The 13,671-nt window shown below is 43.3% G+C and overlaps 1 protein-coding gene across 4 annotated transcripts in view; it reads left to right on the top strand.

Annotated features, from left to right (window-relative positions):
- sorl1 (sortilin-related receptor, L(DLR class) A repeats containing) overlaps positions 1-13,671 on the top strand; it is an 86,859-nt gene that overhangs the window by 13,036 nt on the left and 60,152 nt on the right. For all 4 annotated transcript variants that reach the window (XM_082504221.1, XM_082504220.1, XM_082504222.1 and 1 more), the window contains exon 2: positions 9,187-9,303. In XM_082504221.1, the coding sequence (XP_082360347.1) occupies positions 9,187-9,303 (117 nt within the window). The remainder of the gene's footprint in view (positions 1-9,186; positions 9,304-13,671) is intronic.

Here is a 13,671-nt window from a genome sequence, read left to right as displayed (position 1 = left end):
GACAAAGTACATTTTTCCATCTTGCTGGCTGTGTGTGTTGTGTATGATGAAATGGCAGCAGGAGTGTGCTATGAAAGTCGGTGTGATGCTCGGGGCAATGTTCTGCTGCGTTCATGTGAACGTTCGACATGTAACCGGGAGTCGTAGTAAGTGTACTCCCTGATGGCCTCATTCAGCGGCGTGATGTGTGGCACACTGAACCAGGCCTCCTAATTCCCAGATTTCAGTGTGTTTAAGCACATTGAAAAACAGCTGCTGACACAAGTTTCAGTAACAGTGGCACATTTTTCTGTCTGCTGCCAGTACAGGTGTGTCAGGATACAGTGCTGCTTGTTTCCCTGCACTAACGACAGCACTCTGAAGCAGGCGGTCTGTTGAACCACTGTTTATGTATATATGTGTGGATAATGTAAAGAATGAATTTCAGCAGCAGCTGCAGTAAATCCAGGTTGTTCAGAGTATTGTGGAATATGAGGAAAACAAAGTTGGAGCCTTATGGGTGTCTGTGAGTGTTGTCACTTGAGTTGGATGATTTTGGGGCCTTATTTTAAAAAGTGACTGAGCTCAACAGACCTCTGGAGCATGCTCATCATCTCTGCTAACCCACCCAAATCCTTGACATAACTGTGTGCAGGCAAATTGAATTGTTGGTAATGTAGGCATGAGTAAGAAGTGGTTCTGGAATAAATGAAGATGCATCTGGTTCTGCTTATTAAACACAGCTCTGGTAATAGTAGCGCAGTCTGATTCAAACGCTGGTTTGCGGTGTGAGTAAAGCGTTGCAGTGCTGATGTTAACCTGGTGCTTCATGCTGCAGGGTGAGTGACGGAGCCGCTCCGGTCTGTTAGCTCTCAGGGTTTCACCTTGGAGCGCTGGAGCTTGATGAGCAGCGAGAGCTCCTTCCCTTCTGCACGTTACGATGATTTGGTTTGCTGGTTTTACTGGATCCTGTTTCACAGAATGTGGAGGGTTAAATATGGAAAGCATCACGCATTGTCTGCGAAACACTGAGACGAGGAGCGCTGCAGTACAGTTCCCCTGATGGCTGCTTGCGACGCCCTCTCCTCTTCATCCCACAAAAAGTGGCCACATAACTGTCAGAAAGATTGATGGACGTGAGCATTTAAGGAGCTCCACGCTTCAGGACTGCCGGCCGTGTTGCAATGAGGAAGAAAAAGCAGGACAGGCAGTGAGTTGTGACATTTCACTGACCTTAGGGCGGCTTCATCAGTGTCCTAAATAACAACACAAAGATGGGATGTCTCTCTTCTGCTGTTACTAAGCTACAGCTTGCCCCCTTGTCAAAACTCTGAAGCAGTGCTGACGGTGTTTTTGTTTCCTGGACAGATACGAACTGGAACTGAGCAGGAGACTTACCATCAGCTGTTTCTGCACAATGTTCTGTAGGACAACAACATGACACAGACTATTCCTATGAAATATTACTGCTTTCTTTAAAAGGACAAAATCCTACAATTAAAAAAAATGTTAAAACTTAAGTCCACGGTAACCATGGTAACAGCAAGTGCTATTGAGTATGACAAACATCCAGTGAAGCTGTGGCGGTGGGTGGGGTAAAAGGTGGGTACTGAATAGGGCTGGGCCATATTATACCGTTCACGGTAATACCGGTATAATGTTAGGCAACGATAGGAAAATGAAATATCGCGATAGAATGGGAGTAAAACGCGCATGCGCAGTGCCTTTGTTTTCATACGCACATGGCCGATTGTTGAGTGAAACAGATGAACCAGAACTGGTTTGTAAAAACGCTGCAACTTCAGTGATGTGGAACTGGTTTGGTGTTTGTCCGTCAGATACACAACAAAGCACATTTTTTTGCAGAACATGCAAGCGGCCGTCGTTATTGTCGTATTTGTCGGACTAAGATGCTCTTAAATCTGGGAGTAATCTGGGTCCTAAACTCCGTATGCTTCAGGTCAAACAACACTGCAGCATCACTGAGAGTTAAAAACTGTCTAAATTCTTTCATCTTTAATAAAACGATCAGCATTGCTGCTTTACCAGGTGTAACTATAAAGTTTAACTTCCAGGCATCCATGAAAACAAAAGTTATTACATTTAACGGAGTTAGAAGTTAGCAGGAAGCTAGCGGAAGTTAGCTCGCTAGTTTCGCTAGTTACCTAAGCATGATATAGCATGTTCTGACTGAAAGATTTCTGAAAAAAATCAAACGTACAGCTCTGCTATCACTTCCAACATAAATGAAGACAGGAAACTAAACAGCAGTGACGTTTGTAGGGTTACTGAAGTTGGGCTAGCTGGTATATAATGATGTGCTACGTGATCGCTAGCGACACAGCTATGTTAGCATAACATAAACAGTGAAGCTGGAGGACGAACACTAACACTTTTCCACTTATAAAAGTTAACGTGAAGGTTCTTCATGGTTAGAGACAAATGCAATCGCATGGCAGGATGCTGTAAACGGACCAAACTTCAGTCAGGAGAACAACTGAGATAATCCATCCACAATACGAGGTTAGTCATTAATATACTGCAACAACATGGGAATAGAGCCGCTGCCAGAGAATTCAACATTAATGAATCAATGGTACAGAAGTGGAGGAAGCAAGAAGAATGAGTTTAATAAAGTTTGATTTATCTGACTGCTTTGTTTCGCTTAATGTGCCTTATAATCCCGTGCACCTTATGGTCCGAAAAATGCGTACTGCACACTGCAGTTTAATGTTGCAAAGCACCTCTTTTTAACTTCAGTGGATATTATACATGGTTATGCTCAGGATATGTCAGCCCATTTCTACTGGAAATGCCTTTTGGTTAAACTTTCAGCAAGGAATTTGCATTTGCACTGTTACATTTTTATAAAGCTTTAATGTACATAAAAACCAGCTTCTTGTTTAAGTGAAAATAAATGGAAGGTTGTCTTTTTGCGCTAGTAATGTTGTGGAGTTGTATTTTGTCTCGCATCAATTATATCGTCGGTTATATCGTTATCGCAAATTTTCAAATATATATCGTGATAAATATTTTTGGCCATATCGCCCTGCTCTAGTACTGAATATAAATCCTCTTCATTAGTGTTGCAGAAAGCTGGGGGAGTAAATCTGTGCGCCCCCACAGTCAGCAGAGCTACAGAGTGACCTGCAACAGTTATGACGACTCTTACCGCTAACCCCGAAAACTGACATGGGTCAGATTAAAAGCCAGGCTTTTATTTTGTGTAACCGTGGGAAACGGAGCTGCCCAATTAGCAATGTTCTTGTTGTGTAAAAAGTGCTTAAGTGTCAGCACTGAAGCCATAAGAGTTTTTAAAGCTTGCATGAAGTTCTCTCGAGACTGCAGCCCGCTCACCTGTAATCAGCCGGCTGGCAGCTCCACAACATTTTTGTAGCCTGGTGTAAATTGTTGGACTTCCTGTCGCAGAGTCAGATCAACGGGGATCTCCACCGTCTCAGCTGGAGGTAAACAATGCGGCTGTACATGCGGTGAAATGGCAGTGGGGGGCTCTGCGGAGGGATCGGCGTGTCTTAAAAAGCACTATAAAACATTTTACTGTGAGTTTCTGGGAACCCTCAAATATGCCTGTTGAAACCCTGATCTATCAGCAACAGGAAGCATGCGTGACGGGTCGTGTTACGGTCAGCTGAGCCTGAACCACAAAGCCTGATCTCTGCAGGGGTTCACCACCACTTCATGGAGCTTGGAACAAATATGCTGTGTTGCTGGGAGTTAGGGCTGCCACGATTAGTCGACTCGTCACGATTACGTCGACTATCAAAATCGTCGACGACTGATTTAATAGTCGACGCGTCGTTTGAAGCTTTGTAAGATCACAAAAGACGCAGGAATAATAGCAGGATTTAAGAGTGTAATAACGGACTGAAACAGAAGATGGCAGCACTGCATGTACAAGGATGCCAGCTGCCGTTAAACCCCGAAGAAGAAGAAGAAGAAGCTCTGTCCCAGAATTCATAGCGCGGCCCAGTTCAGTTTCCAACAATGGTGGCAGCTAGTTAGTTTTAATATTACTCTTATTATTCTTTCTGGGTCACAAAATAAACGTTTAACATATTTTCTTTTTCTTTTTTTTTTTTTTTTTTTTCTTCGTTTAACATATTTTCAGGGCTAGGCTCACTAGAGCCGTGAGAACACCGGACTCCCGGCAAATCGTTTTCAAACCCACCGCCGTCTTTCGCTACTCAGGTTAAACATACATAAGTCACTTAGAGAACTTAAAAATGTTGTTGTTTGGCTTTTTGTAGTATTTTATTTGTTGCTGAGTAAATCGGTTTGGCTGAGATTAAAGTTATAGTTTTTACACAGCTGAATAAACGTCAAGCAGACAGCTGATTATCAGAAGTGTGAGATGCTCCAGAATTTACTCCGGTGTCCTGTTATATTTTAGATAGCAAGGAGTTTATTAAACTTCACCGAAACAATCTGCAAATTTCATTAAAATTCAATAAACTATCATCTTGTCTTTACTTTCAGTTAGCACATACCTTAAACACTTCAAGCTGTAAGCTAATGATAGTTATATAGGAGCAGATGCTGCTGGTGCAATAAGCTGTACGTCCAATGGATGATGATCTGACTAGTCGACTATCAAAATATTAGGGGTGCAACGATACTCGTATCGATATTGAACCGTTCGATACAGTGCTTTCGGTTCGGTGCGCATATGTATCGAACAATACAAAATTTTAAATTTATTTGATCAACTTTCCTTCTGACGATGCTGTCTGTGTTGAGCGCTCAGTGGATCTGCACTCGACAGTGCAGCCTAGGCGGAGTAGTCGAACTCAGATTCACTGAGCGCAGGGCAAGCTAGCAAGACAGAAGCTGAGCTCCTTGCAACATGGCAAATTGAACCTCCCCCACCCTCATTCAGATCTGGCGTTTGGAACTATTTTGGTTTTCATGTGACGTATGACCCTGAAGGTAAGCGCGTCATGGACTAAAGTAAAACAGTATGTTGGATGTGCCACGCAATGCTCAATTACATGGGTGGGAGCTAGTGTGTTAGCGCAGTTAGCTCGTTAACGTGTTGGCTGTCTAGCCCCATGCACGGGGCGATCAGGGGTAGCTCGTTAACGGAGATTCGCTGTGTTGTGGCGTTAACATCATTTCAGATTTACCCTGACAGCACTAGTGGGAACACAACGAATATGACTGCACATTTACTCCGACATCATCCTAGTGCAAAGACAAAAACAACAAGCATGCATGCTACTAACTTTACCCGAGTCATTTAGACAGCCGTTAGCACAGGATTCTCCTTATGGGGACCTGATATGTTTAATGTGCTGCTGAGAATATAGCCCAGAAGAAGCGGATAGTATAGCTTTTATTTTGAAAGAGACATTTCTCAGTAATAAACTCTCTTTTCCAAAGATGAGTGATTCCTCAATCAGATACAGGGCTCGCAAAATTTTTCCAGTCGGGCTACCAAAATCTATCTCTTCCCTGCCTGTCGGGCTATCGCAGGAAGGAAAAATATATGTCAATGCTTTTGCATTCTTTCAGAAATGTAGCTGGGTAATTATGTCATTGGCATCGGTGAGCCACTGTCAATATGTGACATATTGAAATCGCGTTTGAATTTGCGCTTGTTTTTTGCTTTCACTTTGCAATCGTGCGAACTGTGTATAGAGAGCGACAGCACTGATCTGTGAGTGATGATAATTTGTGCACCAATTCCTCTGACATCGTCTTATTAATCGTTAGCTTACTATGCAAACATGACAAGTGAAATCTCCCGCAGCTTAAACATGTGAGAGGTTGATCGCGCAGAGAATCGCTGACCGTTATGTGAGTGCGTGTGTAAAAGCAGCAGGATATATATTTCAGTTCTGCTGAGCCAAATAAGACAGGTCAGGGTGAAGAAGTGACAGCCAAAGAAAAACTTACCACAAAATGCAAAAGTTATGACAAATCAGACTATGAGGCAAAAAGAAAGTGCAGCTTTATGGTTTCATGGACAAAAGAATTTCTGTGGCTGCGATATGACGAGCTTAATAACCAGGGCTGCACATAAGTGGTCTGCAGGTGCGCATTCGCTGTCAAAATAAAAAACGCGCACAAGATAAGAAGTTGCAACGCGTGTTTGCGTACAAAAGATTTTCAGGAGGAGGACAGACATTTGTTTAGAACTCTTAAAGATGTCGAAGAAGCTCCTTTAAGCAATTACTGTGAGGTTCCTCCACCTCCAAAGAAATGTCAGGAGTCCGAACCACAAAAGAAGCACGTATTCTCGGAAAAGTAGTTGCAGGAGGTGAGCTGGCTTCAAACAAATGATGAACGCACAGAGATGTGGTGCGGAATGTGCCGTGAAAATTTAATAAATGACAAATTAAAAAGGCATGAACATTTTTTTTTGTATCGAAAAAATATCGAACCGTGACACCAAAGTATCGAACTGAACCGAACCGTGAATTTTGTGTATCGTTGCACCCCTACAAAATAATCGTTTGTGGTGTATACGGTACACATGTTGTTGTCGTTGTGGTGCGTGCGACATGTGCAGTGGAGCTGCACAGCAGTAATCACCCATGGCGGGACCACCCGTACTGCTGAAGGTCTTCCTGCAATTTGCTGCAACCTGACAGACAATATTTATCTCTGGACTCATCGCTGCTCTCTGGATTCATGTGTCCGTCCCGAGAGCCCCTTCACCCCCTCACAGGGACCAGCGATGCCAAAAATACAGAGATTTATCGCTGCAACACCTCGGCTCCAGACACGGCCCAGACTTTTACCTGAGGGAGGCACGCTGAAGAAGACGGAGAGGAGGAGGAGATGACTAAAGCGGGTCTCAGTGAAGTTGACTGTGCCGCAGCGCCTCATAGTTGTCCCTTTGTTGGACCTTACATCAGGAAAATGTTACATTTGTGTCTTGCTGGTGACAGACAGTCTAGCTCTCCAGGACATCTGTTCTGCTGTTTTCTGGTTAAATTATGCTAAAGAACAAATCTATCCTCGTACATCCTGCCTTTCGAGGCCGCCCCCTTAACTGCACAGCGAGCCTTGTTGCTGCAGCACTCTATAGATTTTTTAGACCGCTGTAGGTGGAGATATTAGCATCGCTGCGTTTGGCAGAATGCCGTCCAACACTGGCACAAACGTGCGAATATTAACAGCACGTGAGGCGTGGCAGTGCGGGCTGCACTGCCAGCAGTCGCTCTTTACTGCTGAAAAGTCTCAGGCTGAATATCTCATTAGGCCCGAGTCCTTTGTGCAGTCATAATTTTACCTTTTTGGCATCGTCGTCCTCACCGTTGTTACGGCGGTGGCAGCAGACTGGGTGGAGGGTTGTGTCTGATCACAGCTGACAGCGATACTTGTTGTTTGCTCCTCACTGAGAACTGCTAGAAAAATGCAGGGAAAGGCCTTTGAAGCAAAAAGGAGCCCTTCAGGCAGCCGGGCCCTTCTTAACATCATCAATAAAAGATGAGAAGAGGAAAGCAGAGAGAGCCAGCGACAAAGAAAGAGATGAAATCGCCTGTTTTTTTTATCATTGATCCAGGCGCCACGTGAGGTGCACCGAAGGAGATGGAGTTTGTGTTAAAGCAAGTTATTGGTCGGTCCTGTGCAGACGCACTGCTGGAGCACGATCAGCCAGATGTTTACGGAGTAAAAGAAAAGCGTGCTTTGCTCTGTGCTGCAGCTCCGTCCTCTGTGCCACGCTGCCGCAACGTCTTCCAAGAAACCGTTCAGACACGCCGTCTCGCTGGGTGTCCTTTCAGCACCACGAACAGGCCCTCTGCACTTGATTTTAAACGTGCTTCCACATACACTGTCCTGCTGTCCACAGATTGTGATGGATGGTTGTGCTCAAGCCCAAAGCGCCTTACTTTGAGATCCACGGACAGAGAGGATGAAAAATCACGAGTAGCTTCACTGTCCTGACACTGACTCGCAGAGCAGAACTTCAGGCGTGTCCTGAAGGTTGTGACGTGCACCTCTGGACTGACTGTCCTTAGGACGGTGGTCCTGCACCTGTGTGACCACAGACAAAAACTTTGTCCCTTCTTCAAACACGGTGGCAGCAGACACGACGACAGACCGTCGTCCTGCTACGAGGTTATTAAAAGAAACAATTGCAAAAACCTCCCAAAACACCCAGTGGAAGCTAGACTGGTTAAACTGGTGGAATCTGAATCTGCTTTGTGGTTGCGTGTTGCTCCGGGGCGGGGCTTCCCCCCTGTTGCTTCTCTTGTGTCCTTTTCATCTGCAGCTGCAGTTTGCTCTGCTGTCCGTTGAACAGCAGAACAGCTGGTGTGCTGATGATGACTGCTAGAGATGCAGATCAATGTCAGGAGTGGCCAAAATACATTTTTGGAAACTGACTCTTTGTTAAATACAAATAAATACATATAAACAAACGGAGACTATCAGCCCGGTGACTCCCGTTAAATGACACATGGGCCAGTTTTTCCCATGAAATATTGACTTGTGCTACTTTGATGTTGTTGCTAAATAAATCATTCAGATTGTGCACAGCGTATCTGGATTCACAGATTAAATGTGATTTGTCTCATTTTTGGAAATGTTCTGACAGACGCGGGCTCAACAGCCTGGGGTTATCTCAGGTCACGGCCTGGTTTGTTTGAATTCCTTACCGAGTTGTCATAAAACTGGGAAGCGGCTTCAGATCTGTGAGCTCCGTTGATCCTTATCTTTTTGCATCGTTTGACAGTCCGGCCGCCGAAGACAGAAAGTTGGTGTGAGGAGTCAGAGACGTGAGTTTGTGCCTGGCTTTGATTCAGCGCCTCAGATTCAAACCATGTGCTGGCCTGAAGAAATGTCTGCATCCATCTTTGTGACTGTCAGCAGATCAGGATACTGTGTTAAACTCATCCGTCTCCTCGAGTGTCACGTGTCCACAGGGATAAAAACAATGGTGTTCTCACCAGCCTGTGCAAATGGGTACCCTAAAGTAAGACTACAGCTTTCCCGAGCCTTTATGGGGCCTTAAGCATTTTTTTTGTTTCTAATATTCAAAGAAATTTTAATATCAGACAAAGAGAACTTCAGTAAATTTTTAAATGATTATTTTACTTATTAAAGAGAAAAAGCCTCCAAACCGACCTTCAGTACCGTCACAGCTCTGTGTCCGTGTCATCGCTGGATATTTCAGCCCATTTAAATTTCAGATTGGAAAGGTTTCCTTGCACCTTATGTTCACTTTTTTTTCTGCAGGCCAACCTGAATGACTCTCACAACCAGATGGTCGTCCACTGGGCAGGAGAGAAGAGTAATGTCATTGTAGCCTTGGCTCGAGACAGTGCAGGAACCACTGGGTCCAAAACCAGCTCGGTGAGTACGCCTGAAAACATCCATGCATGTAACATGTAGGGTAGGAAACCTGGGAATACTAAAACCAGAAGGCCCAGGATTATTTCCAGTAGGCTCATACAGTGTTCAGGTTAGTCTCAGGCCTGGTTTTCCAGTTAAATCCCAGTCTGTAAACTGTCTGTGTAAATTAGCAGCGTAGCAGAAGGTTTGTGTTCACACTTGTTTAACATGTTTCTCATGATGGTACAAGTGTTGAGCTACACATTAATCGGTCCCATCTGCTACCTCAACACACACACACACACACACACACACACACACACACACACACACATACACACACACACACACACACACACACACACACACACACACACACACACACACAGAAAAGAAACTGAAAGCCTCAAACACAGCCATTAAACAGCACGCCGCTTCTGTTTCCACTTCCTGGGATGACTGAGCACTTTCAGACGGAGAGCTGAGGGGAATACTGCTTTTCCTTCGATTGGGAAGTTTGTTTTGTCTCATTATGGGATGGATGTTGTTCTGTATTCCTCAGAAAGATTTATCTCATCATGCCAGTCCTTAACAGTGACCATGTTGGGCAGAACCATCAACCTTAAATAGCTGGTTGGAATAACGACCGATGCAGTTATTACTCAAACACCTTCATGCTGACCTGCAGTCTAAGCTAGCTAAACTGCTGATAGACAGTTAGGACCTCAGCATTGAATATTTCCTCCACGCTCACTACTTACCAAGCACAGCTGTGTGAGGGTAATGGCCACTGACCAGACATTACTGTGGTTACGAGTATTTGTGTCCGTGTGCTGTCAGAGCCAGAGCGAAATATAAATAATAGTTTTAAAAAATAGTCTCAAAAGGATTTTTTCCCCAGTGATTGCAAAGTGTCTAAAGCCAAAATTGTAAATACTGGTAGCACAGCTTTATAGATTATTGGCTGTTATTTATTAAAAATGTGTTTACAGTTTTTTACAGCCACTAGGACACATTTCTCAATACTTAGGTCACTTTTGCAAAACACTTAACACAATCCTCCTAACTGACCGTCAGCTTGGCAAAGCAGCTCATTTCACATTCAAAATGCACTACAACTACCAAAACACTTCATTCAGGTCTCAAATAAACTCATTCTTCCAGAACACTAGCAAAGGTTGACAGCCGACAAACACACTTTGTCACCCACAAAACAATGACCTAAAAAACACTAACAACATGTAGCATTACACAGTGTTTTCTTGTGTAAAACAAGGACACATCTCTGTTTATAATTTCAATATATGTTACTGGAATGAATCAGACATCATGCAGAATTCGTTAATATTTGTTTCTGTATTTTTATTTTTTTGCACTAAGTAATCCCAAAATACAAGAATTTGTATGCACACCATCCACTGATACACATACAATAGTAATGCTAATCTACTCGGTCTCCTCCATTTGGCCACAGGTTCTCATCCACATCACATCTTATGTCATCTAGGGCAACACACCTAGGAAAGAATCTTCTGGCTGCCAGAATTGAAGGAGTTGAACAATTGAAGGAGTAACACCTGTGTAGATGTTCATCTACAATGAGAATCAGCTGTGGCTGGTTAAACTGCATTTTTAGATTTAAAATATGTTTCAATAAAATATTGCTGTTGCATTTTGCTGTCTTTTTAAGTTTTGCATTGTGTTATTGTTTTGGCCATAAGTTTAACAGTTTTGAAAACAGTGTGTAAGCACATGCAAAATGTCCTGTCCGTACAAAGGTTTTTGGCAGTTGTTGTGTCTGAGTGAGAAGATAATTCATGAAATTTGAGAGATGTAGTCACTGAATGCATTTTGTGCCAAAACAATGATAACTGGTCCTCAGTTTGGCCCACATAGACTTCTGTTGTGCTCACTGTGTGAGGAGTTTTGCAAACGTGACCTAAGTATTGAGACATGTGTCCTAGTGTCTGTAAAAAACTGTAATTTCCATTATTCTCTGAAATTGCTCGAAATGCATACGTGAGGTCGTGTTTTGAATTCAGCTTGTTTTTATGTCACTGCAGTTCCACTTGTGTTCTGGTGAAAGTGAAAGGAAACACACACAATCCAAATAAACGTCTTTTTGTTGAAATCCAGAAAAGCTGACTCTCACAAATACACAGTCTGGTTTCTGAAGACGCTGAAATGATTCAGGCTTCAAAGTCACTGTCAGAGTTAATAAAGATAAACCGATGAACTGCAAAGCTCTCTTATTTCAGTAGATATTATGTTAGGAGCGTTAGCGTGTGTGCACAGGCAGCATGGAGGCAACCAGACTGTTAAAAGACAGATTCTGTCATCTCTCCATCAACTCAGGGATTTAATATGGTAGTGTTACATATGGGACATGGGACCTTTGACCTCTTGCTGTGGCCAAACACAAGCTCACGTTGTGGTTACAGCGGAGGCGTTGGTCCCCTCATCTTTCATGAATTCAAGTTTAGTTGCGTGTGACTGAAGGTCGTACATCAGTTTAACACGTTTGCTTTGAAGTGTCTGGGGCATGTGTGCAAAGTGCAGACAGAGTTTCGCACCTTTAGACTTCCTTTCACATGTATGCTGAGTTTTCTACAAGGAGATGCTACGAGTCTGCATTCAGTTCGTCTTCGTCACACGTCGCCATTTACAAACACTGAAAGGCTCTGCAGCCAACCAGTCACACTTGTCCTTTATAGATGCCACAGAGTTTTTATTTGGGGCATAAAGCCTTAAATGAAAATGAACATTTTTTTAATTATGGCCTATCTCACACACCGACAAGCACAGGGTGTTGTGTTTAAGGACATGTGGTAGATATTTTCTTATTTTTGGTTTTCTTGTTTCTCTGAAAAAGGCTGACATCCATGCCACAGTTAGTTTCCTTTTACCATCTTTCACCATCGAAGTGTCTATAAAGTAACATCTTTTTGTAGGTATTCAGTAGGGGTGCAACGATACACAAAATTCACGGTTCGGTTCGGTTCGATACTTTGGTGTCACGGTTCGATATTTTTTCGATACAAAAAAAATGTTCATGCCTTTTTAATTTGTCATTTATTAAAATTATAAATATAGATTTTAACTCAAAAGTACAGTTTTTAAATTTAACCCTAACCCTTGTGCGTGTTTTTTATTTTGACAGCACACCTGCGGACCACTTATGTGCAGCCCTGGTTATTTAGCTCGTCATATTGCAGCCACAGAAATTCTTTTGTCCATGAAACCATAAAGCTGCACTTTCTTTTTGCCTTATAGTCTGATTTGTCATAACTTCTCCGTTTTGTGGTAAGCTTTTCTTTGGCTGTCACTTCTTCACCCTGACCTGTCTTATTTGGCTCAGCAGAACTAAAATATATATCCTGCTGCTTTTACACGCTCACTCACATAAGCTCAGCGATTCTCTGCGCGATCAACCTCTCACATGTTTAAGCTGCGGGAGATTTCACTTGTCATGTTTGCATAGTAAGCTAACGATTAATAAGACGATGTCAGAGGAATTGGTGCACAAATTATCATCACTCACAGATCAGTGCTGTCGCTCTCTATACACAGTTCGCACGATTGCAAAGTGAAAGCAAAAAACAAGCGCAAATTCAAACGCGACTTCAATATGTCACATATTGACAGTGGCTCACCGATGCCAATGACATAATTACCCAGCTACATTTCCGAAAGAATGCAAAAGCATTGACATATATTTTTCCTTCCTACAATAGCCCGACGGGCAGGGAAGAGATAGATTTTGGTAGCCCGACTGAAAAAATCACTAGCCCCGGGACGTCGGGCTAGCGATTTTGCGAGCCCTGTATCTGATTGAGGAATCACTCATCTTTGGAAAAGAGAGTTTATTACAGAGAAATGTCTCTTTCCAAAATAAAAGCTATACTATCCGCTTCTTCTGGGCTATATTCTCAGCAGCATAAGGAGAATCATGTGCTAACAGCTGTCTAAATGACTCGGCTAAAGTTAGTAGCATGCTTGTTGTTTTTGTCTTTGCACTAGGATGATGTCGGCGTAAATGTGCAGTCATATTCGTTGTGTTCCCACTAGTGCTTTCAGGTTAATCTCGTTGAAATGACGTTAACGCCACAACACGGCAAATCTCCGTTAACGAGCTACCCCTGATAGCCCCGTGCGTGGGGCTAGACGGCCAACACGTTAACGAGCTAACTGCGCTAACACGCTAGTTCCCACCCATGTAATTGAGCATTGCGTGGCACATCCAACATACTGTTTTACTTTAGTCCATGACTCGCTTACCTTCAGGGTCATACGTCACATGAAAACCAAAATAGTTCCAAACGCCAGATCTGAATGAGGGTGGGGGAGGTTCAATTTGCCATGTTGCAAGGAGAGCTTAACTTGCCCTGC

Source organism: Aulonocara stuartgranti (genome assembly GCF_965226115.1).
Source record: "Aulonocara stuartgranti genome assembly, chromosome: 14".
Lineage (NCBI taxonomy): Eukaryota > Metazoa > Chordata > Actinopteri > Cichliformes > Cichlidae > Aulonocara > Aulonocara stuartgranti.
The sequence above is the reverse complement of the archived record's forward strand: the minus strand, read 5'-3'. Positions and strand labels throughout refer to the sequence as shown.